This window comes from Manacus vitellinus, unplaced genomic scaffold (genome assembly GCF_001715985.3).
Source record: "Manacus vitellinus isolate BGI_N305 unplaced genomic scaffold, ASM171598v3 scaffold_28_pilon, whole genome shotgun sequence".
Classification (NCBI taxonomy): Eukaryota; Metazoa; Chordata; class Aves; order Passeriformes; family Pipridae; genus Manacus; species Manacus vitellinus.
Genome location: NW_021940122.1, coordinates 4,215,938 through 4,240,749, shown reverse-complemented (window position 1 = coordinate 4,240,749; position 24,812 = coordinate 4,215,938). Strand labels below are relative to the sequence as shown.

The 24,812-nt window shown below is 44.5% G+C and overlaps 2 protein-coding genes across 5 annotated transcripts in view; one reads left to right on the top strand and one right to left on the bottom strand.

Moving 5' to 3' along the window:
- The window catches only part of CFAP44 (cilia and flagella associated protein 44), a 39,450-nt gene extending 24,602 nt beyond the window's left edge, over window positions 1-14,848 (top strand). For all 3 annotated transcript variants that reach the window (XM_029960680.1, XM_029960681.1, XM_029960682.1), the window contains 12 exons: window positions 448-625; window positions 2,508-3,008; window positions 4,395-4,598; window positions 5,014-5,209; window positions 6,171-6,281; window positions 7,768-7,898; window positions 9,036-9,152; window positions 10,112-10,313; window positions 10,896-11,056; window positions 11,830-11,964; window positions 12,523-12,646; window positions 14,556-14,848. In XM_029960680.1, the coding sequence (XP_029816540.1) occupies window positions 448-625; window positions 2,508-3,008; window positions 4,395-4,598; window positions 5,014-5,209; window positions 6,171-6,281; window positions 7,768-7,898; window positions 9,036-9,152; window positions 10,112-10,313; window positions 10,896-11,056; window positions 11,830-11,964; window positions 12,523-12,646; window positions 14,556-14,845 (2,350 nt within the window). In that variant the 3' untranslated portion in view covers window positions 14,846-14,848. The remainder of the gene's footprint in view (window positions 1-447; window positions 626-2,507; window positions 3,009-4,394; window positions 4,599-5,013; window positions 5,210-6,170; window positions 6,282-7,767; window positions 7,899-9,035; window positions 9,153-10,111; window positions 10,314-10,895; window positions 11,057-11,829; window positions 11,965-12,522; window positions 12,647-14,555) is intronic.
- Window positions 14,426-24,812, bottom strand: part of BOC (BOC cell adhesion associated, oncogene regulated) — a 55,500-nt gene continuing 45,113 nt past the window's right edge. The window contains exons 9-19 of one of the 2 annotated variants that reach the window (XM_018074585.3): window positions 23,325-23,487; window positions 22,329-22,439; window positions 20,924-21,130; window positions 19,940-20,121; window positions 18,736-18,841; window positions 18,428-18,550; window positions 17,548-17,769; window positions 16,906-17,132; window positions 16,270-16,349; window positions 15,452-15,645; window positions 14,426-15,109 (exon numbers count right to left, since the gene is read on the bottom strand). In XM_018074585.3, the coding sequence (XP_017930074.1) occupies window positions 14,925-15,109; window positions 15,452-15,645; window positions 16,270-16,349; window positions 16,906-17,132; window positions 17,548-17,769; window positions 18,428-18,550; window positions 18,736-18,841; window positions 19,940-20,121; window positions 20,924-21,130; window positions 22,329-22,439; window positions 23,325-23,487 (1,800 nt within the window). In that variant the 3' untranslated portion in view covers window positions 14,426-14,924. The remainder of the gene's footprint in view (window positions 15,110-15,451; window positions 15,646-16,269; window positions 16,350-16,905; window positions 17,133-17,547; window positions 17,770-18,427; window positions 18,551-18,735; window positions 18,842-19,939; window positions 20,122-20,923; window positions 21,131-22,328; window positions 22,440-23,324; window positions 23,488-24,812) is intronic. The other variant, XM_008922505.4, reaches the window with a different exon arrangement.

Here is a 24,812-nt window from a genome sequence, read left to right as displayed (position 1 = left end):
GTCTCAAGAGAGCATTAAAATATTTCAGTTAGTTTCTGTGGTTCTTCTAAGCTATTAACAAATTTGAATTCAGCTAGGTAGCTGCATTTTCAGATAGGTAGTAAAATATGTCTACAGGCTGGTAGACTGTTGACATGTGGCTCCCTGAAATTGAGAGCAGCATGTACTTACTTAACCCAGAACTCAGTCCGAGTGTGAAGGTTTAAACTGTCACATAACAGAACTATGTTTTAAGAATTCTTAGGGGAAAAAAAATTAATCTGAGGTTTTCTTTCAAGTTTGCAAGGATATTCTTGCCAAAGTAGCGATTTTTTTCTGAAAGAGGGTTATCATTCTTGATCCCTCTTTCGCTTTCCTTACTGCACAAATCAGAAGATGTGAAATCAGCCCATTTTTTCATCTGTATGCTCTCTGTCTTAAAGTTCAGCTTTATTTTGTACCTACCAGATACAAGAGCAAACCTCGCAATGACTATGAGAATCCCAGAGATGCTGAGGAGATCAGAGAAGAACGGGAGAATATGGGATGTTATCAGCTCAAGACTGCCTCTGACTACAAACTCCCTGAACACAAGTATGTGAACACTGAGAAGAAGATGATGCAGCTTGCATCACTGAAAGAGTTGGTATGTAAACTGCTTCATTGCTGTGTATATTTCCCCTTTTTTGGTGGAGGGGGAAGGGAGGATAGTGCATTAGTCACTGAAGAAATTTTTTGAAGGGAAATCAAAGTGGATGTAGGAAGAAGCCTTGAAGGACAGACTGCTGTGTTGAGTCAGCTTTAGTTACAAATCAGCCTTTTTCTTGTGAACTGTTAGTGCTTCACCTTCAATCCAGGATAATCTTCAGATGGCTCTTTATAAATGAGAAAGAGAATTTACCTTTACTAGTATTTCAGCAGGAACACCTGTCTTTTTGAATTCTTCAGAAAGTCTTATCATGTAGTAAAACACTGAGCTAAATACATCCCCCCCATGAAATACCTTTACAAAAACAGAGATGTGAGCAAGGATGAGTGTTTCTAGTGTGGCCTCTCCATATTTGCACTTTGGCTATTACTGATTCTGTGTACTAAGCATTGGAATCTTCCTGAGAAATCAGGTCTTTTGGAGCCACCTTGCTGCAATAGGGCAGCTACCACGCATCTTTTAACCACAAATACACAATAAGCTCAAAGGTTGTGCAGTATCTTCATTGTTTTCCTTGTGACTTCTTTCTCTCAGTCTTTCTCATAGGAACTGTTTTTCATTTTATTTTGCTGGAGTGCAAAAGAGTGACACATTTCTTTATCTAAAAGAACAGTGAAGAAATACATCTATTGCACTTGGAACTGCCTAGTTACTTTTTGATAGGAAGGCTTCTTTCTTGCCCTGCTTACTGACAGAGGAGCCTCTTTGCTGCATGGTTTCTCTTTGCCTGGTGAAGTGGCCCTGAGTCTTCTCCAGCCTTATCCTCATGAACGTGTTGCCTGATCTCAGGCACCCTGTGTGCTGGATGACTTTGACAGTGAGGTCTAAGCATTATAGAATCAATGCTACAGTCTTAGGGGGTTTGTTGGATCATTTTAGTCTCATGCTTGGGCTTCAGCACTTCATTGTAGTGCTGATGCCACCAGATACCCAGTGATTAACCTAACTCATCAGGACAAGCAATACAAACAAAGGGAACAGTTCTTGTCATAAATTCCAGGTTTGTACAGATGAAGAATTCCAGTGACTTCAGGTAGGTGGTGTATAGGCTTATTTTCTGTTATAAAGATCAGAGAAGTTTTTGCCAAATCTATTAATGATAGATCACATTCAATTATTATTTCATGTGAAAAGGGTCAACTAATACAGCATCTCCTTATTGCAGAATGACTGAAGTAGGAAGATGCTTCCAATGGTAATCTAGTCCAAACCCTCTGCTCAAGCAAGGCTATACAGAGGAGGTTGCCCAGGGCCATGTCCTAATGGCTTTCCAATATCTCCAAGGATTGAGACCCTGCAATCTCACTAGGCAATCTATGCGTGTTCAGTCACCCTCACAGTAAAGAAGTGTTTCCTGATGTTCAGAGGGAACCACTTGGGTTTGAGTTTGTGCCCATCTCCTCTAGCCAGTCATTGTGCACCACTTAAAAGAGCCTGGCTCCATCCTCTTTGCATGCTTCTTTCAGGTATTTATATACGTTGATGGCATCCACACCAAGCCTTCTCTTCTCCATGCTGAACAGACCCTGCTCTCTCAGCCTTTCCTCAGAGAAGAGATGCTCCAGTTCCCTAATCATCTTAGTGGCCCCTTACTGGACTGTCTCCAGTAGCACTGTTTCTCTCTTGTACTGGGGAGCCCAGAACTGGACACAGAACTCCAGATGTGACCTTGCCATGCTGAGGAGGGATCACGTCTCTTGACCTGTGGCAATACTCCCTAACACAATCCAGGATAATGTTAGCCATCTTGTGTTGGGGAAGACTTCTTATTATGTAAGTATTCCTGGGGAATCCTACTAAAATTGTTTTTCCATTGCAGATCCATAGGAAGAAAGCAAATATGAACAAAGAGATCGTATCTTTGCGGGACCTCAAGGTTTCTATTATTGATGAAATCAAGTGTTTAGTGAAGGAGTTGAAATCCATACAGGCAACCTTGGATTTGTCAGAACGTCTCCCTCTTCCCCTGATCCCTCGGCTACACCCAGATGAGGTTCCTGAAAAAAAATTTGAGTGCAACAGTGACATCCTCCAGAGGTTCAAAGAGGAGCTGGCCAAGGCAAAGCCCCAGGAACAGTTGGAAGGGTCTGCCTCGTTTCGTGCATTTAGACGTGGATTTATTCCAGCTCCTTCAGTGGAGGAGACTGACCCCATGGCACAGGCTGCAGATACACACCCGGTGAACACAGCATCATCTGTGGGCACAGAGCAGCAGAAGGTGTTTGAGATTGAGAAAGCAGAGCCAACAGAAATAGAACTGGAAATTTTAAAGAGGGAGAAGATAAAAAATCTATACTTCCAGGAGACCTTGATTAAAAAGGTAGGAAATCAAAAGCTATTTTTGTCAGATTAAACAAGGCCACTGGATCAGAAACAAAACCAAATCCCTTTTTGTCTCAGGATTGCAGCTATTCTTACCTTTATGAAGTTCAAAAAAATTATATCTGTTGGAAATTTGCAGTGTAAATCAGTATAAATCCATAACTATGACCTGTGGGCTATTATTACTTGAAAAACACATCTTAGATTTCTTATTGATTGTTCTATGAAACTATGGGCAAAAAACCCCACATAAAATGTTAGACAGTACTTGAAAAATTACAAAGAGTTAAAAAAGGAGCATCACTACAACTTTGTAGATTCATGATGTTCTCAGCTCTTAAATAACTGTAGTTCCAACTCTTTGGTCTCAAAAACTATTTTTTAAGATTAGAAAGGGTGCAAAAGAGAGTAGCCAAAATGATTAGTCATGGAAAAGCTTCTTTTTCAAGGTACATCTAAACGGATAAAACATCTTTGGCCTGCAAAAAGAGCAACTGTGAAACAGTGGTAGAGATGTAATAAAATTATGAATAGCATAGATAAGGAGAGTGGGAATCATCTCTTAAAAAAAGGAGAGATATCAAATGAAATGGTCACATAGAAAGCTTGAGCCATGCAAATGGAAACAGTTTTCCTACCCAGCAATAGCTAAGCTTTGGAACTCAGTGTGAGGATGTGGGGGAAGCTACAATTTGATAAACTTTGGAAGAAAAATCCATTCAAAGCTGTTGAACACAAGCATACTGCTTCAAACTCGGGATGTCCCTAAGTCAGAGTTAGGAGGGTATGGAGAGGAGTGTACCAGAGGTACACCCGTTTGCTCCATTTCTTGCTATCTTTTCTCTAACTTCTGCTGCAGGCCATTGATTCTTTGGTCTTCTCCAACACAGACACTCTTGTGTTTATGCATATGAATGTTTTGAGGGAATATCCAAATTCTGCTGTGACAGTCACATATATGTGAGTTAACATTGGCAGCTGCTAGTACTGATTGAACTGTAAATGTTTAAGGAAGAGCTGGCAGCTATTCCAAAAGAAGCCTGTCAAGGCAGAAGACTTATTTATTGCTACATAAACTACTGTAAACTACAGACTACTGTAAAGTATTCTCCGAAGAGTAAAATATTTTTAGGGTGCAGTGGAATGCAGTGAAAGATTCCTGTGAATCCCTGATGATTGTTTTACTATAGAGCTGAGAACGAAGAAACATCTGGGGGTAACTTTGTCTTTCTAAGTGCTTCAGTAATCCATAGGAAATGGCATGCCTGAATTGTTGATTTGGCAGAGAGAATTTTACCCTTCAGCTCCTTTTTTAAGGAGCTAAACATGTAAATGTTTAGCTCCACTCGTAATACTTTTCCTGTTTGACTCTCATGTGCTCCAGATCAACATGCTGGTGATCAACTTTGATGCTGAACTTCGCCTTTTGCGGCACAAGAAGATGAAGATGGATGTGCAGATGAAAAATGCCGACCTGCGCTGCATCACATGCTGTGAAGAGCTGCTTATCCTGAAGAAACTTGAGAAACATGAGGACTTTCTCCAGGAGCAAATTTACGCCCTCATCAGTGAAGAGGAGGCCATACAAGTAAATAGGCCACGTGTCTCTAGGTTTAACAGTACCATTAATGCACAGGTTGAAACAAAAGCAAGCCAAAAGTAAATGGTGGCATGCTTTTGCTTCATTTTAGCACTGACGCAGTGTCTAGTGCTAGATTTTGAAAACCAAGAAACTCTTGATGATCAACCTGGGATGGTCACTTTTAACTTCCAATACTTAATCTTTTCATAATCTTAATGGTTGCATTTTAATGGGTAGTTCATGATGTGGCATAAGTGACAAATCACATACTTTAAGAACATACTCCTAGGTGTTGCTTGATTGAACCATGGGTTTAAAGAGAGAAAGATGAGTTTTGCACATCCAGATCTTCACAGATGCATCATATACACATACACATGGGTGTACCTTTTAACTGAAGTAGGTTTTTTTGTTTCTTTAGCTGGAATTGAAGAGCTGCCTTGCACAAATGGAGGATAAAAAGTGTGAGATTTTAAAGCTTCGGGAATGTAAGAAAGCTCTTTATGCAAACTTCCAAGCATCCCTTGGAGAAGACAATGAATTTTCCCATTTTCTGACCAAGGTTCTGAAGAAGAAAATCGAGTGTGTGGAAAAAAAAGAAGTAGAAGGAGAAGCAGGTTGGAGATTCTGTTCTTTTCGTTTTATGGATTTATTACACGTATATCTGTGTGGTCAAGTAAATGTCTCTCACTCTATCTGGGGCCCTGAGTACGTGCAGCACTCAAGTCAGTTCAAAAACCCATAGATCAGATCTACCTGTATTTGTTTGTATACTGACAAGGTGTTCTATGGCAACCATCCTGAATGATAACAATGCTGTGATTCAGTTTCTAACACGACTACAGTTGGTCTGATCATAGGTCCTGCAGTTTACTTCCTGTAAGTCAATATTGATGACTGATAATTGGTAAAAAGAAGAGGCAAAGCTTTAAATAGGTACTTCCTATGCTGTACCAATGGGAGCTATGGATAAGTTATTAATCTGTCACATTTGTGACATTCTGCTTTAATCTGCCCATTGACTGATGAGAGATCATAAACCTAATCTGTTTAGTCACAGGACTAAACATATTACAAAAGGATTTAATTTGTCTTAGTGACTCATTTTACACTGTTAAGGCTAGGCAGCCGTACTGAGCTAAAATACTGACTTGGCTTTTGATTTCAAGTGGGACATGATTAGGAAAAAGTGCAGACAATGGTGATGCTTTTGTAATAGATTTGTGCCTCCATATTTTGCGTGGTTGATTAATCTGTGTAGTAGAATGATAAACCCACAAGTTTTAAATTCCTGGCATGTATAGAGAGGAAACATTATTGAAGTAAGTCCCAAAACTATGCCTGCACCTGTGCCTTTGCCATTACTAGGTGATCTCTCTCCCTCTTTCTTTTCCCCTCTTTTTTCTTTTCTATGAAATCATCAGATCAATGCAATAGGCACAAGGTGCCTGGATTCACCTATTACCAGGATGATCTTTCATGGATTATTGGGATTGTGTTCACCAGCACATTGGCATAATGCACAGCTGTGGGTCTGGAGGTGTTTTGCAGGCCAGCATTACTGTCTGTTTCTTTCAGATGAAGAAGATGAGAGTGAAGGGGAGGATGATGAAGAGTCTGACTTGAAACCTGATGAAGAAAATTCTGGATCTGAAGATGAAGTCTTTGATGACTCTGTTTGCCCGGATGGTACCTAAGCCATTATTTCCTTGCATTGACTAATTGTTTAGCTTTAGGGACAGTATTGTGTATTTAAAAAGAAAACACAGAATTTTTCATTATTCACTGCATATTAAAGCCATGAAGGGCTGGAATGTGTGTGCCCCTCCTGAGCGCAGCGTTTTTCCCCAGGAAATCTCAGTGAAGATAATGAAACAGCTGGTAGCATAGGGTACTCTAATTAAAAAGTTTGTAAAAATAAAACTTAGCTAAGCACTAAGAATTAATTATTTTGTGTGAAGAACCACTCACCATCACGGCTGTTTTGTGGAGAAAAAAGGCTCCTGTCAGGAGTGGAGCTGTAGCAAGGCTGTAGCTGCTCTCTGAAAACTCTTGCCTGGTCTAGCAGGATCCCTCCCTGTTCAGGGAAGTTCTGAGGCTCTACCATGCTGTTAATTGAAGCTCTTTGTTACCACCTCGTGGATTTATGCAGCAATTGCCTGTTGCTAGGCTGCGCTCTTAAGGGTATCTGAAAAGTTAGGAGCTTTACTTTGCAAAATCCTCTTCATTCATGCATTCAAAAAAGGCAAGAAACGTCTCCCCCACTTTTTCTTTTGTCCGAGTTTAACTAATTTAGGGTGTTGTTTTTTAAAAAAATCTTTGATTGATATGCCAATGACCATGTAACAACACTGCTTCATTTTTAAGTTAGAACTTACTAACAGTCCACCTTACTTTTTTTTTAATTGGATTTTAATATCATTTCCACAAATTGAATTTTTTATTAACTCCTCATTCATCTCATTTTTCAATGAAATGTTGTGAAGAAATGAATATTTTTACTTTTTATTTAAAAAGTCCAAATTGCTAATTTAATAGGGAAATTACATGTTGCATTAGCCTCTTCATACTTGTCTTTTCATGTGTCATTTTCTTTGCCATTACTGGACTCTGTTTTTTATTACTTTGCCTGCTGATTTGGGCATAATTATGCACTTGATTAGTATGACTGAAATCACAGTGTTAGACAGAAATTCACAGGTCTTCCTTACTATGAAACAAATGAAAGAGATCCTGTGAACCACAGCTTTGTTTACAAATAGAGCTACAACTGAATCCTACAGCAAATTCTTAATTTATAGAGAAGGGTGCTATGGATAAAAAACTATGTGTTCACATAATTGAACTGTAACATGTATTAATTACTGAGACTGCACTGCTTAAAAAAGCTAATTTTTGAGCACTTGGCTTTAATGTTGGCTTTGATGCATTTATCTGACTTCTGGAAACAAACTTACTGAATGTAAAGAAAAAAAGATCCATCCAAGACATTCACCACCTCATGGAAGAATGTGGCCCGTGGGATTTGAGAAAGCTCAAACATAAGAGCAAAACCCTGCTCTTATTAAGGGGAACACTGGGCAATGTGCACAGTAGGAGACACTACCAGCTCCAGCCAGTAACTATAGTGCAGTCATAATGGAACTAAGCTGTTCTTTGGCTCTTTCCTCCTCAGGCTGCGATGAGGCACTCTTCCTAAACACCCTCCAGCTCCGGCAGCAGCGGTTAGACATTGAGAAAGCTTTAGCAGAGGAGAAGAAAATTGCTGCTGGTCTCAGAAAGAAATATAATGCCTTGGCTGAAAAGGTATTGTAGTGTTTTCTCAGCAAACATCAGCATGCTCCACTGAAAATGTTGTGCTAGTGATTTTGGCTAAGATTTATAAACAGAATCCTAAACCTTTGAGAGGCCTCAGTTTGGGTGGAGGTATCTGTGGTAGAACAGAGGCAGGAGGCAGCTCAACATGGGTCACCTGTCCTCCTGAAAAGGGGGAATCAAGGTAGTCCAAGCTTAGCTTCTGTGAGGCTGGATCCAGGTTTTAGGTCCAGTCCCTTTCCAGCTGTTTAGCCATCATGCAGCAGCAGAAGCTGGATTCTCTGGATCAGAAGAAACACCTGGTGTAGCCTGGCCAATCCTCTGTGCAGGTGTAAGGGGATGGAGAGATTGAAGAATACTTATCCTAACACGAATGTAGGTTAAAATAAATGCATAAAACTGCTATTGTTCCATCTATTTCTTTTGCTTTTAGTTATTTTCTTTTGCTCTGTGTCACAGGTAATCACTGAATAAACTCTTTTGATGCAAATTTTCCTTTTAGCTTTCTTGAACTCCTGCATTCACTAAGACATTTGATTTATATTAATTCAAAAATATATTCATTTGAAGGGTTATCCAGGATAGAGAGAGTGCTACCAAAATAACATTATGCAAGTCCTTCTTTTATTGTGTCTCAAAAATGTTCCATCAAATATGCTTAACTTACAACATTTTTTGTTTAGTTTTTAAAGGCTTTCCTAAGTGCCAGCTGCCACATATTCACCCTGGGGTCTGACATTTGAGTCTGAATTGTTTCTTTCTCATGCAGAATCAATAAGCATTTCCAGGCATAACACAATAAAAATTATCTTGCAGGCTCTGTAGATCTACAAGTATTTTAGATGTTAAACAAAGCAGCTGTCTCTTGATATATACAGGGCCTCTCTAAGGAGACATTTACGGGTGCACATGTGTACAGATGTATTCAGGTTAGAATACTGCTTGAATATATAGATGAGCCTCGTGTTTGTCTATGAAACTCACCTATCATATATAATAAAAAAAAGAAAAAGAGCATTTTTTTCTATACTTCTTTTCCTTTAGATGAGGAACTCTAACAGAACCTTGCTACCTTGTATATTTTGAGTAGTACAGGATTTTGTTTATCCACAATTTGTCTTTCTGCAGGCAAAAGAAGTGGAAACCAGTCTGGACACAACAAAGAGGGATCTGGAGATCTTTCAGTGGGAAAAGCTGCAGAAACTGAATGAGCTAAATGTAGTTGTGCCTTTGAAACTCCATCAGGTAATTCAAGATGTTGTGCATCTGCAGGTGCAGAATGGCCTATGTACATCTAAACAATGGTGTTACTGTTCTTTGGGCCCCTTAGTTCCTGATTCACCATATTATCCTGGGAGTGAAGTGCCATTAATTGAACTTTATGCTGCTATTTCCTCTAGGATTCTTTTTTTTTCCTTCTCCTGGACTGACAGAAATGAGGTAAGGACAGGCAAGCTGGTCCATTGCTGAAATGTGCATAGTCTTCAGGTGCTTTATAGGTTTGGCATGGTATTTTCCTTCAGGTCCTTACCTACTGATATTCTCTTGGAAAAATAATCAAAACCCACCCTAAAAAAAAACCAAACCAAAAAAGCCCCAAAACTATTGAAACTCATGTGAGTTCTGCCCAATTCAATAATGTTGGATTGGATACACTGCATTCATTTATACAGCTGTGAGCACAGGGAAGATAGTAGAAAATTAAGAGGAAAACTCATGACAATACTGTTATTTTGTCTGGGCTGAATCATGTCCTCAGAGAAGATAGGCCTCTGCCTGTTAGTGCCTGTATACTTTTGAGGCAAGCTCAGCTCTCTCTATTTGTTCTATCTCCCATCATTAAAAGGATCATAATAAAGACAGGGGAGTCTAAGGCCTGGCTGTGCAATCCTGCAGCTCCCAGATAATTCAAAATTACAGCTGACAGGGAGTGCCTTACTCCCCCTTTGTTCCAGGAGCCATTGAAGGGTAGACAGCTTTATGTGTAGGCAGTCGTGATAGATCTAAGTGGTCTTTCAGCTTCACTGAGTGGTAACAATTCCCTGGCCCAAAACACGAGTTGTGCTCACACTTACTGTTACCTCCCTCCTTCGTTCTCTATTGCTCACACATTTGTTACCCAGAGAGATCACCAGCACCCTTAATAAGTAAAGTCACCTTAATAAGTAAAGTCAGCCTTGCTTATTTGTGGCTGCTTCTTGCAGGTGCAGTGCTTAGTTGATGGGGAGATGCCCAGTGACTTCTCCCAGGCTTTGGTATTTACCAGTCAGTCCTTGGAGTACCTGCAGAAGAGAGTTGTGGACTTACGTAATGAGAAGACAGTGCAAAGGGAGCATTATAAGAAGGCCCGGGAGAAACACAGGCAGCTTGTCCAGGACAAAAAGGAGATGGAGAAAGAGATTCGACGTGAGTAACAGAGACTCTGAACTACACAGCACGCTAATGCTCATTCCTTCCCCCTCACTGGGTGTGGGTAACTCGCCACGTGTCTGTCTCTATACTTGCACAGGCTGTGCAAAATAATTTGGGACCTTAATATAAGTAGAGTTGACTGAGGTGAGATGCTGGAAGTCTGGATACATGATTGCTATTTCTGGTTATAAACCAGAACTCCTAGGAAGAAAGTTGCTTCCCCAAAGCTATGTAAGCTTTTTTTGGCAATTTCCTCTTCTGTGTAACATCAGAAGAATGAAACAAGCCCTATTCAAAACACTTTCCCAAGAACTAAACCCAAAGCTGTGTCTAGCCCCACCAGACCTGCAGAAGCCCTATATAGCCTATGGTGTGGGAATGGCTTACTAGGACTGGCTTAGAGTGTAGCTTGATGAGCACACAGGTGTGATATGGGCAAGGACAAACAGCAATACTCAATTGTGAGCTCTGTGTGGGTTTGTGTGAATTATTTATTAAAAACAAATACCAAAGAGCTCAGAGAAAAAGCTGGGATAAGGCAGAAATTCTTATTAACCAACAGTGCCCCTCTGTTAGGACTGGAAGAGAAGTGCAATCAGCTGATGATGGAGAAGTTCGGTCGGCTGGTTGATTTTGAAGCAGTTCAAGCACACTCTGTTAACATACCCATGGAGGACATGAAAGTGAAAATAATGGAGAAAGAATATAAGCATTACCTGGAGCTTAAAAAATGGGAGGTAAGGAGGAGGAAAATGAGGAAGACGCATGTGTTATGATGATCTGTTAAGGCTTCATTTCCCTGGAGCTGCATAGTTACACTAAAATCTTTTGTGAACATGCTCATGTTTGATTATTTTTCACTTGTCATTAATAGACTATAATATCCATCATCTTTCCTACCTCTGCTCCAGTTGCTGATGCACATCCTATTTTCTCATGGATGTAGTTGATGATCTCATTTTACTTTCCTCAAATGCATTGTTCTGCTTCAGTCCCCATATGAAGTTCTTCCAGAGTGCTTTTCTTTGGTTCTCAGGTAGCATTCAGCACCTACTGCCTTCTCCCACCACCTTTAGTGGCAAACTGTTTGAGTACAGGGCAAGCCCTGGCTCATGCCTGGGATGCCAGTCTGTGCAGTCTGGAGAGTTCATGTCTCTATCTGGGGGAGCCTAAGGCTCAGCTACTGTTAGTGCAAGGAGGCAACATGCTTAAGCTGCCCTTACAGAAGGGCAAAGAAGGGTACAGGAGTACTATGTACCTAATGGCTTTCTCTTTCTCACAGTTTTGCCTAACTGCTTTACTTACTTAGGCATTTGCAATATATATATGTGTGTATGTATATATAAACATGACAGATTGCACTAAAGATACTGTGGGATGAGGTGGTGTGTGCAGGATCAGTCTGTTGTTTACATGTCTTCTGTGACACCTATGTTGTGCCTAGCACTTTTTCCTCACTTCACACTTTTCATCCTCTCTCATCCCTGCTCAATATTTTACATCTTTCCAGGAAAGAATCTTAGAACTGCAGCAGATGCTAATGAAGGTGACAAAGGAAAACACCACCAAGCTGCTGCAGCTGGACGAGTTTTGCCAGGAAAAGCATCAACTTGAAACTAAGCTGGATTCACTACCAAATGATCTGGTAAGCCTCTTAGCCACTGTACTACATGCAGGTTTGGGACTGTTCAGAAATGGGTAAGGGATCATCTGGCCCTCAGCAGCTGTCTGGTCTTGCACCCTGCTCTGCTGTTTGGGCTAATAGTGGGACAGGAAGAATGGCTGCTCCAGATCTTGTAGAAAGGGAGAGTAATGAGCTGATCCTGAAGAAGCCATACCTTGGCATTTCTGTAATTTCTTACTTAGCTGCTTTCTAAGACTGAAACAAATTCATCTTATTTCTAATTAAAATATGCCTTGCAGGAATTAAAATATATTCCTTTGTTACATGGAAATAGTCACGTAACAAAGTGTTCCAATGAAAAGGGGTTTCATTGCTCTGTACTAGGGAATAAGGCAGCCACCTGTGACAGCCTAAGTTAGTGGTCCCTCACTCTCAAGTTTCAAGTAGTTCTCACTAATGAATGGAGAAGTCATGGAGATATCCTGCTTCTTGGAAAGCTTCACTTCCCCCCCGTGAAATAAATTTCCACTGTTCATCCTCCCATGTTTTATAGGAGCCTTTTTTTTCCTCTCCTTACAGGGAGCAGAATTTCAGGGCACCCAAACTACAGACATGAAAGAGAGAGACAGGCTGGGGTCACGGCTCATGCGCACGGCTGATGACATAGCCCGCCTGAGAGAGGAGATCAATCTGGTCAGAAGAGGTGGGTACTGAAAAGAAGGACTCGCTTTTCTTGGCAGGAAAGGGGGCGTGCCTCTTTCTACAACCTTCACCTGTGAGACTCCAATTGAAGCACTCCTTGTTCTTACACCAGCAATGGTAACTAACAATCCAAGTTGCCCTTAAAATTAACTGTGGCAGCAGTCATGCCCAGAGTGAGAAATTGTTTTGGCTATACAGGCGTTAGTTGTAAAGGGTTACATTTGTTTCCTCTATCAAAATATGACTGCAGCAACAGATATGAAATAAAATAAATTGCAAATAAAACTACTAAGTACTGTTATCAGTCCATTGGAGAGACTTGCACTGGACAGGTGCCCTGTGTGTGTGTGCATTATGTTTGTCTGCTCTTCAAAGAAGTGGCTGTGGAAAGCTGGATCAGAGCTTCACATGGGCAAATACAGCTTTGGTACCTTGTGCTCAAAAATGGTAGAAGAGGTCTGCCTTAAGAGTGCATTTGTTATTGCTGAGCATCCCAGCAGGAATGGCAGTGCTCTGCTAACTGAGCTAGTAAAGGAAAGTGCTATTTACTGGGAGAAAGCAAGGGGGCTTTTTTTTTACTGGGGGCTTTTTTTGCTCAGGGCCTGTAGTGCTCAGAAGGGTATGGAGCAGTGGAAACCTGCAGTGCAGTGCAGGATGTGGCATTTACCTGGCATGAGGAGGGAACAGCAAATGTAAAGTCAGCCTGTAACTCCACTTGCACCTGCCTGATCAGAGTGAGAGAGCCAGGCTCAGTGTGTTTTCAGGTCTTACTATTTTTTGCCTCTTGCATTTAGTATGGTGGCAGCATGTGATCATTTACAGCACCTACCCTTACTGAGAAAACTTCCTTCACCCCCAGGGTGAAGGATTATGTTGCACAGGTCTTCCAGTGCAAGGCTTCTGAGAGTGCACGGGAACACTTGGGGGTTGTTGCTCATTTTTAATTGAATAGGTTGGACAACCTGTAGCTGCTCTTGCTGTTCCTCCCCCCTCCCTGCCTTTTGCCACTGGTCTTTGTGTCTCTGTCTGGTTCCTTTGTCTGGGGTCCCTTCTGGGAGGCACCCGCTTGAGCTGTTATGGTGTTGTTGCACCACAATTAAATTACTTTAAGGAACCAAACATCTGAGACTCTGCTTTGGGGAATCCAGGGTTGAGCCAGTAAGGGAAACTTGTCTGACAGTGTGAGTGAGGGGTGTGCAGAGAGTCAAGAGGGGCACCTGCTGCCTCACTGGAGCTGCCTACTGTGAAGGGGCTTCGGTCCCAGCAGTTAAAAGCCTTGGGTAGAGGGAGTGTGACTGCCAGAGTGGCTCCTGGATGGTCAGAGAGGAAAGTTTCCTTAACAGTCCCTTTGGAGGTGCTGAGAATCCCACATTTCCTTAAGGAAAAAAAATCACTCTTATCCACAGGCCTGCATGCTGAAAGTTCCTGAAACTGGAAAACCACAGGATAGGGGGTGGGGGTAAAGGAAACAAGACTGGCTGAGACTTGAGTGTCTGGTTGCCTCCCTCCATCACCAAACTCATGCAACTATCCTTGTAAATAAATGAAAATTTCCTCTAGCTGTGCTCCTTACTAGAAGTTTCATGTCACTTAACTGGCACAGGTAGCAGCTGTCCCTCTTCTGAGCTCAGCATTAAGGAGATTTCACCCTGGTGGCTATTTGAAAAACTCTAACTGCAGGAAAATGCCACCATTCCCCAGGTGTCCTGCTTGCTGGTCTGCAAGTAAAAAAAAAATAGGCTCATTCTGTGTGAGGAATTAGCATAAAGCCAGGCACAACAAAGACTAAAGCCTTTATTTGAGATGTTAAAGCGTGGTTTGTCTTTACAGATAGGTGGCTGCAGATGGCGTGTATGTGAAGGGTTGTTTAAGTTGATTAGGCAGAGTGTGTAACTCCAGTCCATTCACAGGAGTGTGTTCCCGGAACGAACCTTCCTGTAGGGGACAGGAGAAGACCTTTTGTGAAGCCCTCCCTGCAAGAGGGTGCTCGAACTTGGTGGTGGCAGCTCTGTTTGGACCCGTGTCCAGCAATGTCTCTTGTTCAGCTGCTGCAATCCTGTGCTCTGATGAACAGCCAGGGCCACGGAGAGCTGCTGCTTTGTTTCCTGGGTCCTCCTGTGACCTTGCTGAGGATGCCTTCTGTCTCCATAGCATTATAAAAGGCACATATACATCTATATACAAGTGCATAAATATATAAATAGGGGTGTTATACAAAAATAAATACCCTTTCTCTTTTTCTCTTTAGAATAAGTCTTTTGCAAAAGGCAGCTTGGTCCCTAGCTGGGGGGAGGGTGAGTCTCTAAAGGTCTCAGTGGTGACGGGCTGCTGTTCAGGTGTCTTGGTAGATCCTGACCCAAAGATGTGATCAGTGGATTCTGGGAATGGAGATCTCCTCTGGACTGGCAGCACTCTAGTCTTTCTACCTCTTCAACTGGCACTAGGCCTAGGCAGCAAGGGCTTCCTGAAAGGGAAAGGAGCAAGAAATAATTACAATGCATGATGAAATTAGAGATGACATGGGAGGTTTTTAGTTAAGAGTTCACTTTTTGAGGAGAGGTACTCTGATCAAAGAGGAACACGTGCATTCTGAAAGTCTATATGGGAATTCGATCCCATGACTGCACAAAACAATTCAGATCCATACTACAGGTGTGGATCAATGGATCACATCCTAGGGAGATGGATTCACGTAATTTGAACACGAGCAATCAGAAATGCTTTACAGTGAGATTTCCCTTCAAGATCAGCTTCAAATGATGAGATGAAGGAGACATGGACTTTTCCAAAGTGTTCCACCACTGACCTTGGTGGAACAAGGTGTCCCGTCGAGGATCCAGGCTAGGGCATCCCACTTTGCTTCCCATTACTGGATGATGGAGGCCAACAAAGTGCTCTTGAAGGTGAGGACAGTCATCTTGTTGCTGAAGAAGCTGGTGGGTGGAATCATCTGGTAGACTGTAGAGGAAAGAGCTGTCTTCTGTTCTTGAGCTGGGCAATCTGAGGAGGCAGGCAGAGAGGTGTGGTGCTGTTAACAGATCTTTCCTCCTTGAAAGAGATAACCTGTGTAACAGCCAGCTGCATCAACACAGTGACACACAGCATTCCCAAGTGAGGGGAAGAAATGGGAATCTACTTGTGAGACAGTAATGAGGTGATGGGACCTGGTATCCCTGATCCAAACAGCTAGTGAGTGCCACAGGAGCTGGGAGAAGTAGTGCCTCATAGGGAACATGGTAATAAAGACATCTGAACAGTGAGACACAAAGCACTCCCAGCTGGAACCCAGGCAGATTCTGAGGCAGCTGTTTATCAGTATTCAGTCATAGCTGCTTGCTTCTATCATTCTGCTTTTCAGTCTCCCATTTAGGAGTAGGAGGAGCAAAAGGGGACAGGGGAAGTAGGTCTGGGCCACCTTTACACACCTCTACAATTTAATTATTCCTCCCTGAAATCATGAGAGGAATGAGCTTTACAAGAGAATTTGGATCAAGAAAGCCTAGTGCTGGAGCATGGATTTGTTTCCCAAATGAGTTGGGACAAATGGGAGTGCATTGAGGGTAAGCTTTCGTGAGCATGTAGTCTTGTGGGTTCCATCCACCCCCTCCAAAAGCCAGGACTAACCTGGAGGGCTGGTAGTCTTGCTGGGCATTCCCATTTTGCAGCACTCTTGCCTGCAGCAAGGCGTTGGTCTCCTCGTGTGTCTGGAAGGACAGAGAAGGATTCTTGGAGCAATAGCACATTAAGAAGCAGGTGCTGTGATCTGGGAGTTGAAACCCTGGGGCAAATTGGTGAGGTTCTTATGGCAGAAGGCAGAAAAAGCTGAAACTGTTTATTTTGCTACAGAGGACAGTGAAACTGAGCACTGAAAAACTCACTTCACGCTTACTGCTGAATCAATGGGTGACAATAACCAATTTATAGTCTCTGCCAAGGCACTGCCTTGGCCTGTGTTACTCTTTACACACAGAGTCTTCAGCACTGTCAGTCCTTGTGAGCTTCGTTCAGGAGAAACAGGAACCTCCTCCATACCTAAGAGCCACTGCCCCAAGAAACCACCCGTTCACCAGTGTTTTGGAGACCTTCCTGTTCCCCCCATGTCTCAGACTGCACTGCAAAGAGGAAATCTCTTTTAAAAAGCCAGTGTTGTCAGTCCTACATGCTGCAGAGTGTGGCAGCCACGTCTGGAGAAGCCCTCCCACTGCAACCATGGCCTCCAGTTCATGTCAAACCAGCTCTTAACTACAGGTGTGGACATACCGGTGGCACTTCATCTGGGCTGTAATCTCGGGGCTTGGTGCTTGCATACCCCACTCCTGAGGAGGGGCAGATGCCATTCAAGTGTGCCCTGTTGGCGTAGGGCTGCCCATTAATGTAGGGGTGTCCACTGGCACGAGGAGCAGAGATGCCCCTCAGCGGCACCATGGTGTACTGGCAGGATGAGACCAGCAGCCCAGCTCCTGGAAAGCCCATGTCAATGGTTTGCTCTGCAGAGGGAAGAAAAGGGAAGTCTGAGGGAAAAATCAGAGGTAAGGTTGAGCTTCCTGAAGCTCAGCAGGGATAGCGTTAGGCTATCCTATCAGGAAGATGTTTTGGCACCCAAAGCACCCTTGGAGCCAAATGGTGTAAAGGGGCCCTACACAATTGCCAGTGCAGTTTCCCTTTGCCCCTAGTCCCCGAGGTTCCTTTTCAACAAGGTAAGCAGAACAAGGGACAAACAGTGGCCTTTGTCTTTATGGGGTTCCACAGAGCATCCAAGACCTGCCCTCTGCCCACCCTTTCCCTGCTTCCCAGAATGCAGAGCCCTCACATTTTGGGCGTTTGACCAACTACACCCAGGGTCAGATCTAATCCACAGACAAAGCATATTTTTTAAATTAGCCCTCAAGAAAGAACCCTTACTCTGCTTGGACCAGGCTCTCCAAAGGCAAAAGGGGATGAAAGCCACGATGAGGAGTACAATAGAGCCCAGCACGACGCCTACAATCAAGTATGGCAAGTCACTGGAACGGGCCACCATGGCTCCTGTCCCCAGGCCACTGTGCCCACCACTGAGTGGGGGATGCTGCTGGGGGGGCACTGTGGAGGGTGGAAGACGACCCGGCAGGCCAAGAGACTTCCGAGCTGTGAAGGGAAAAGAGAGTGAGCATTAGACACAGACATGGCAGATGGAATAGCAGCCTATTCCAGGGATTTCTGTGCTGCTGTGGAGTGGGCAGACTATGGTGGCTTTAAAGAAGCACCCCTGGATGACAGGATTTCCTAGGCTGATGCATATTGCAATACAGACAAGTCCTCTGTGCTTGGTTTACAACTTTGCCAGATCTGCTCGTGGACTGCTAAAGCAAAAGCAAAAATGAAAATAGCTTCTCCAAAACACACACTTGGGCTCAATGCTGTTCCTATCATGACAGTGCAGCTGCTTGGAAGACAACATTGGGACCTGCTTCTAACCCAACACAGGAGTTTGGCACAGTAAGAGAAAGGTAGTCCTTCTGGTTCAAGTCACCATCTAGGAACACAAAAGCTAACTACAACTCTGAAGGACAATGATGGACTCTGTGCAAGGGGTCTGTGAGTACTGCTGTGGGTACACACATACTGATCAACAGCATGAATGACCCTATGTCTCTCTTCTCCCCAGTGCTGCCTCCATCTCCTTGCCTGAGCTTGGATGACACACTGTCAGGCAGGGATGGTACCTCCTGTGCTGTCCTCTGACAGCTGCAGGCAGGGAAGGCAGCCTGCTGCACTCCCAGAGCTGCCCTGTGAAGCTGGTTACCTTTGGTTTCACAGATCATCACGTTGCTGAACTCGCTTTCGCCACCCTCATTGAAGCATTGCATCTTAATGTCATACGAGGTCTCTGGCTGCAGGTGGCTGATGGAGTGCCAGTACCGATCTCCTGAGGAGGGAACAAACACATGTGCCGTTAACTTCCTCAGGGAACACACAGCTGGCCCAGCTCTGCAGCAGTGCTAGGAAGAGTAGGCCCAGACAGCCACCACCTTTTGTGCACAGGGCTCCTTCTGGCTGCGTCATCTTCCAGAAGAAACCAACACCTGGGACCAGTCTCTCAATTTCTCCTACCTTCCACCACGTCCTTCTTGTAGTCACTGTCATTGTCACTGTCAGTGGGGCGGTAGTAGATGTAAAATCCATGAATGGGAGTGTTGTTGTTGCTGGCTGGGATATACTGCAGAGAATGGGAGGGAGAGCAGAAATTAGTAGAGATGTCTGTGCTCCATAGTGCTCTAGGTGAGAAGCAGTTTGGATAAGTGGGATGGGACAGGAAGAAAACCTAGCAGAGGGATCTTCCTTGTGTTGCACAGTAGGGGTTTCTTTACAAGAGCTCAGTGCTATTTTATACTCTCACACTTTGCTTCTCTCAGATAACAGACAAGCCATGAGTCTGGGCCTGTCACCCCAAGCATCCAGTGCTCTGCTTGCTCTCAGCAGCCACAGCCAATGATTCAGAGAAAAAATTCCTAAACAACAGTGACTCAGCTGGGAATGGGTAAACACACCTTCATCTTGACTCCAGTAGGCTCATAGCTTCCAGAAAAACTACATTTTGCCACAAACTGGTGACCACAGTAGTTTTGTGTTTCTGAAGAAGACAGCTCTCTTCCTCTCCCACACCCAGGGCAGTACTGTCCCTGCTTCACACGTTCTTGCTGTCTTTCACGCAGTATTTTATCAGCTACTGTTTGTGTTCAAATGAACTGCAGTGCCCATCCTGCCCTGTAGCAATTTCTGGCTAGAAGCAACTAGGAGAGAATATATCCCTCTGAATAAGCTCTAAGCTGTTGAAAACACTTGGAACTAGCTTGTGATCCAAAAGATCCTGCCCACTCCTAAAAATCCTCTGGGGTGGACTGCTGTAAATGATTTTTAGCACTTAGGACTGCTATCCAGCAAGTCAGAGTGAAGGACATATCTGCTGGAAACTACTAGCACAGACAGAGGTGCTAATGGATTCCAGGAATTTGGCCAGGAGAGCAAGCAGCCACCCCGTGCATTGTTGAACTGTGCTTGTTGATCAAAATGGTCAAGACACTGAGGTTATCCACTGAAATCTTCCTGTATACAATGTTGAATTCAAGGGACTTCCTGCCCTTCTATGCAGCCCAAACCCAGCCCTCATTTGGTGGAGGCAGCTATTGGATCCCTGATCTATTTGTGCTGGTGACAGGCTTCACTGTGGTAACCTGGAAGAGGTGTAAGCTGGGCAAGTAGCTCCCACACACCTTCTTCCTGCACATGCAGAGATCTCGGCCCCTACAAACCTTACCATCCACTTCAGCATGATGGTGGTCTCGTTGATGGCATCTGTGAAGGTGATGTATGGCCCGGCCACAGGGCGCTCGTAGACCCGGTTGCTGTACCCAGACACCACATATGGCCGAGACGCCGCACTGGGCTCACTCTCTCCCAGGATGTTCAGTGCCCGGACACGGAATTTATAGGACGTGCCTAAGGTGAAAATGGGAAATAAAAGAGTTGCAGAGACTTCTACTGTTAGCACAGGCCTGTCTGTGAAGAGGGGCTACATCTTGTCCAGAAGGCAAAGAGCCTACAGGGAGTTTGTAATTGAGGTATAAACACTGACTGGCCACATTTCAGCCATGTTTTTGATGGAGCCTGCTTTTATTTGCCTTCCCCAATTCCTGTCTGGATGGTCTAAAGGTCAGGTAGCAGTTTTGGATTTATGTGGGGTTTAAGAGGTGCCTGAAAGGATATCCTGACCTGAAAGCAGGTATGGAAAGGTGTCCTTTCTCTATTACATGAGACTTAAGTACATAAACATCAGTTAAAAGCTCAAAGCCTAAGTAGTTTTTACTCATCATTTTACTGTCTTTAGGTTGGGGTAGTTATGTCCCCTCTTATGCTGTCCACCTCAGCGATGAAATCTTTTCTCATGTGAAGTGCAATGGGAATTGTGTGCCCATCTGTCTTGCCTGTGGCTAAGGAAAGTTCTGTCCTGTCTAGTAAATGGCAAAACCAAATGCCTTTAAGTAACTATATCCTGTAATGCAGAAAAGCATGTTTAAGCCTCCCTGAGGGAGGTCAAACCTACGCTGGTCTTTGCAGCTGGAGAAATTGGAGAAGCATCTGCAGCTTTTTCCCCACGCACCTAAGGCGGGAGCCAGGGAGGCTTTGTTTTGCTCACACAGGCTGGGGCTTAGCATGATGTGATAGATGGATAACCATTCTACAGGGACTGTGCAGCCTTCCTGCAGGCCTCCAGGAAGCAGGGAGGGGAACACCTGCCTACCTTTCTCCAGGCCTGGGATTTCTACAGAGAGGCGAGAGGGAGGAATGTCACTGGTGGCTAGGACCCAGTCTCCCAGCTTCTTCAATTTCTTGTATTCCACACGGAAAGACTGGATGGGGAACCCGCCATTCCCACGGGGGATCCAGGTCACATACACAGATGTCTCTGATGCCATAGATATGGTTGGACGGTCTGGTGCCTCTGGAGCTGCAAAAGGCACAGAGGGCATGAAACATATCCTTCTTGCCCTGTCTGGAGGATCATGTACCTCAGAGGTATGTGGGTGAAGGACGACCTGCATTGCACCAACCCACATGCTCTTTAAATCCTGAATGCTCTCTCCCCTCCATCTCTTCATTAGAGCTGGCACGCCCAAATCCCCACTCCTTTCAGTTTGTGCCTACAAACATCTTTTACTCCTGCTTGCATCTTGCTCCTTTCCCACTCCCAGCTCAAGTAGGATGAGACAAGGTTTGAGGTGTGTACCCCCATCATGGGAGGGAGAGCAGTGAGAGGTGTGGATGCAGGGCTAGAGATGGAGCAAAAAGCCTGGCTGTGAGCAAGGGGAGATGACGCTGGGGACAAAGAAGTGTAGGAGATGAAAACAAGAGAGATTGAGAAGAAACAGCTGAGGAGGAAATATGGAAAAGTTCTAAATTGGGGAAATACAATTTGATAGGAAAATCATCACAAGATGGGAGAGAAAGAGATGAACGAATCTGTGAACATGAAAGAAAAGGCAATACATGACTGTATGGGGGAGGCTAAAGGATGGGACTTTACAAAAAAGATATAGACTGAAGGAGAGAATTTCACAGAAATTATAATGGCAATAGTAATGACAGACACACGAGGTGGGAAACAATAAATTGGAGAAACCAGTAGGGATCTGATGTTTCTCCAGTGCAGCAAAATACCCAAATGGAACACCCTACACCCCTAAATGGGCACTAACCGGCCCTTGTCAGGCCTTGACTGAGAGGAGAGGATGCCAGCACATGCAGGGACTTGGTCCCCTTTCCGTCCTCATACTCTGCCAGCACCCACCGGTGCACTGCAGTTTGTTGTTCCTGTACCCTGCACATTCACAGACTTCATGGCAGGGCTTTCTGAACCCTCCACGTGAAACTCAGCAAGAGACAGAGAGTTTCTGACAAGTCATTGCATTAAAGGTGGGGCCAGGCAGTAGGATCTCCCTGCTCTCCTGAGACAGTCTGCCAAGGGCAGTAGCAGGGATGTTCAAGAAGGACCTCTCCTTGTCAGGAGGTAGAGACCACCCACAGCATTGCACAGTCTTGATTTACCCAGTGGAGATTTCAAGCCCAGCATGCCCTCGCCACTGCCACCCACAAGAGATCCAGCACCCCTTGTCCTCCCTCCTTGCCCCATTCCAGGAGGGCCTTACGGGACAGACGGCTGTTGTCAGACTGGTTACTGCTCTGAGTGCTTGTGCCTGGGTCATCCCTCTGGATTTGCTGCTCTTTGCTGGCAACAATCTCTGGTTTTGGGCGCCGACCTGTGCAGAAGGGAGGTGGCATCACCAACATGGAGATGCGGCTCAGAGTTAGCTTGTGATGAGATGAGGAAAGAAAATATTCCCAGCCAGGATGCAGAAATAAGTACTCTATGGATTCTAGAGGCCCTAGGGATTCAAAGCACTCAGCCTGCAGGCAGGAACTAAAGCTAAAGGGGCAAGTTTGTTAAACTGTTAATAGGTCTCCCTCATATTTAATTTTCTACAACTTTTAATTGGTTTTCTTGAAATGTTGCTAGATTTCTGCCTTGAGAAGGTAGTAATTAGCACAAGATGGCGGCCTGAGGGGAGATGTGAGCAAGCCCACCACTATGGGGAAGCTTGCTACAAAGGGAATGACATTCTCCACACCTGCTGGAGACATGAAAACCAGCCAGGGGACAGAGGGACTTCATGTGGACATTTGGAATATCCTTTTAGTGACAAAGACAGCGCAGCACCCAGCATACTGTATGGGAAAGCTTGGAGTTTCCTTTAGCACAGGAAAAGCTTTTAAAGACAGATTAGACAAACACCTGTTGGGAACAATCCCCACAGGCTGATTGTGTCTCCAGGCAGAGGATGGATTAAACCTCTTGACATCCCCGCTAGACCCATTTTCTACAGTTCTGCAGGTGTTCAACTGAGACACGGAGGGAGGAAGGGACTTGTTTCAACCCATACAGAGGGAAAGACCTGATTTTCCCCATCCTACCTTCTACTTTTGCTCTGACAGTCACTCTAAGCTGAGGGCAGATGGATTTCCAGAGCAGAAATGGCCCTTTTGTCCTAAGCCTGGTGTCTGTGCCTCAGGGCTGGGACAGGATGTCTCCGAGGGGCCCTCCCCTGACTCAGAGCAAAACACCCAGGGAAAGGTTTGACCTTTACCAGTCCGGAAGGTCACCATGGCCGTCTGTCCCTCGCCAGCACAGTTGTGAGCAGCCATCTCCACCTCATAGAGGCTCCCAGGGTCCAGCCTGGAGAGGGTCAGGCGGTGCTGCGAGGCTGGGACATCCCTCACTGCCCAGCTGTCCGAGGCATTGGCGACCTGCTGAGAGACCAACACAGGCATTTCAAAGCTGGGGGCAGGCTGGGCTTCTTGTAGGCACTGAGCTCAGAAACTTTCACAACAGGCTGTGTATCCATCAGGGCTACCTCCCCTGCCTGGAGGCCAGTTCCCTGTCTGCAAAGGAGGGAGATGTTTCCAGCCTGATTTTGAAAAGCTGAAGGATTCAGGTGTATCTGGGAAAAGTCACCCAAGCACCAGGGTGTTGTCTTGACTCCAGAGGTTCACTCAGCCATGATCTGTCTGCTGGTTCCCTCTGATACCATGGCCCCTCAATGGGTGTAAAGCCCTAGAGCAGGCATGCCCCACAAAAAGCAGCATTAACCAGAGGATTGAGCTGCTTTAGGGAGCCAAATTTCTCCTGCAGCCCAGCTGCTGAGCTGCTCATTTAGACACTGGCCATTTCCACAGGATGAGTTACCCAGACACTACTTCGGTCATCCGGACCTCAGTCATCTGACCAACAGCTTTTTACCTAGTTTTATCCAGCCTCACCACTGGCACTTTCAGGCTGAAATGAAGAACCATAATGCTGGAGCACAGGTTCCTGCAGGAAAGAGACTGTGTATGGCCATGGCCCCGAGAAAGGCTTGGAAACACAGTTTGTTTTTCAGTGATGCCCTGATACCCCATGCGGAGGTGGAGGGAAGGTGGGACCTTCCTCCTTCTCCCCAGCTGCAAGGATAATATTTTTGCAGGCAAACAGGCAGGACACTGAAGTGACCCGATGCCAAAAGGAGCATTAGTAACGCAGGCAACGCAACAAAACGGAAATGCCAAGACTCTGCTGTATCATTCATCTTCTCCAAGCGTTTGACACTGACTGATTAATGCCTGCCTCATTTTATTTTTATTCCTGAACCCGCGAAGTTGTGGGGCCAGGGAGGGGAGCCCTAAAGGCTGCTAATATCCAGGAAAGAAAAAGAGAAATTCTTAGGAAACAAAAATAAGGGCTGCGTGGCATCTGACTGCTTGGAGGCTGCTGAGAATTTAGAGGCAGTACAAGAACAGGGAGAAAAAAAGAGACATCCACAGATATTTTCCAGAGAAGAAGCAGGCTCTTGCCCAGTACAAATGTAAGTCTCCTGTCTGTAGGTTTAACTTTCCTTTCAGCCATCTTTTACACAAAGAGCCTTTTCTTTTGTTGTTGAATTGATTTCTTCCCTCTCCGCACACATGCTTTTCCAGTCAGAAATGTCAAAACCAGATCATTATATAACCTGATCCTAAGGATCCCATCAGATGGAAAGTCTCTTTCTAAACAAGTTTAAGGGTTATTGGGACTAATTCCTTTCCACACAATCCTTAAG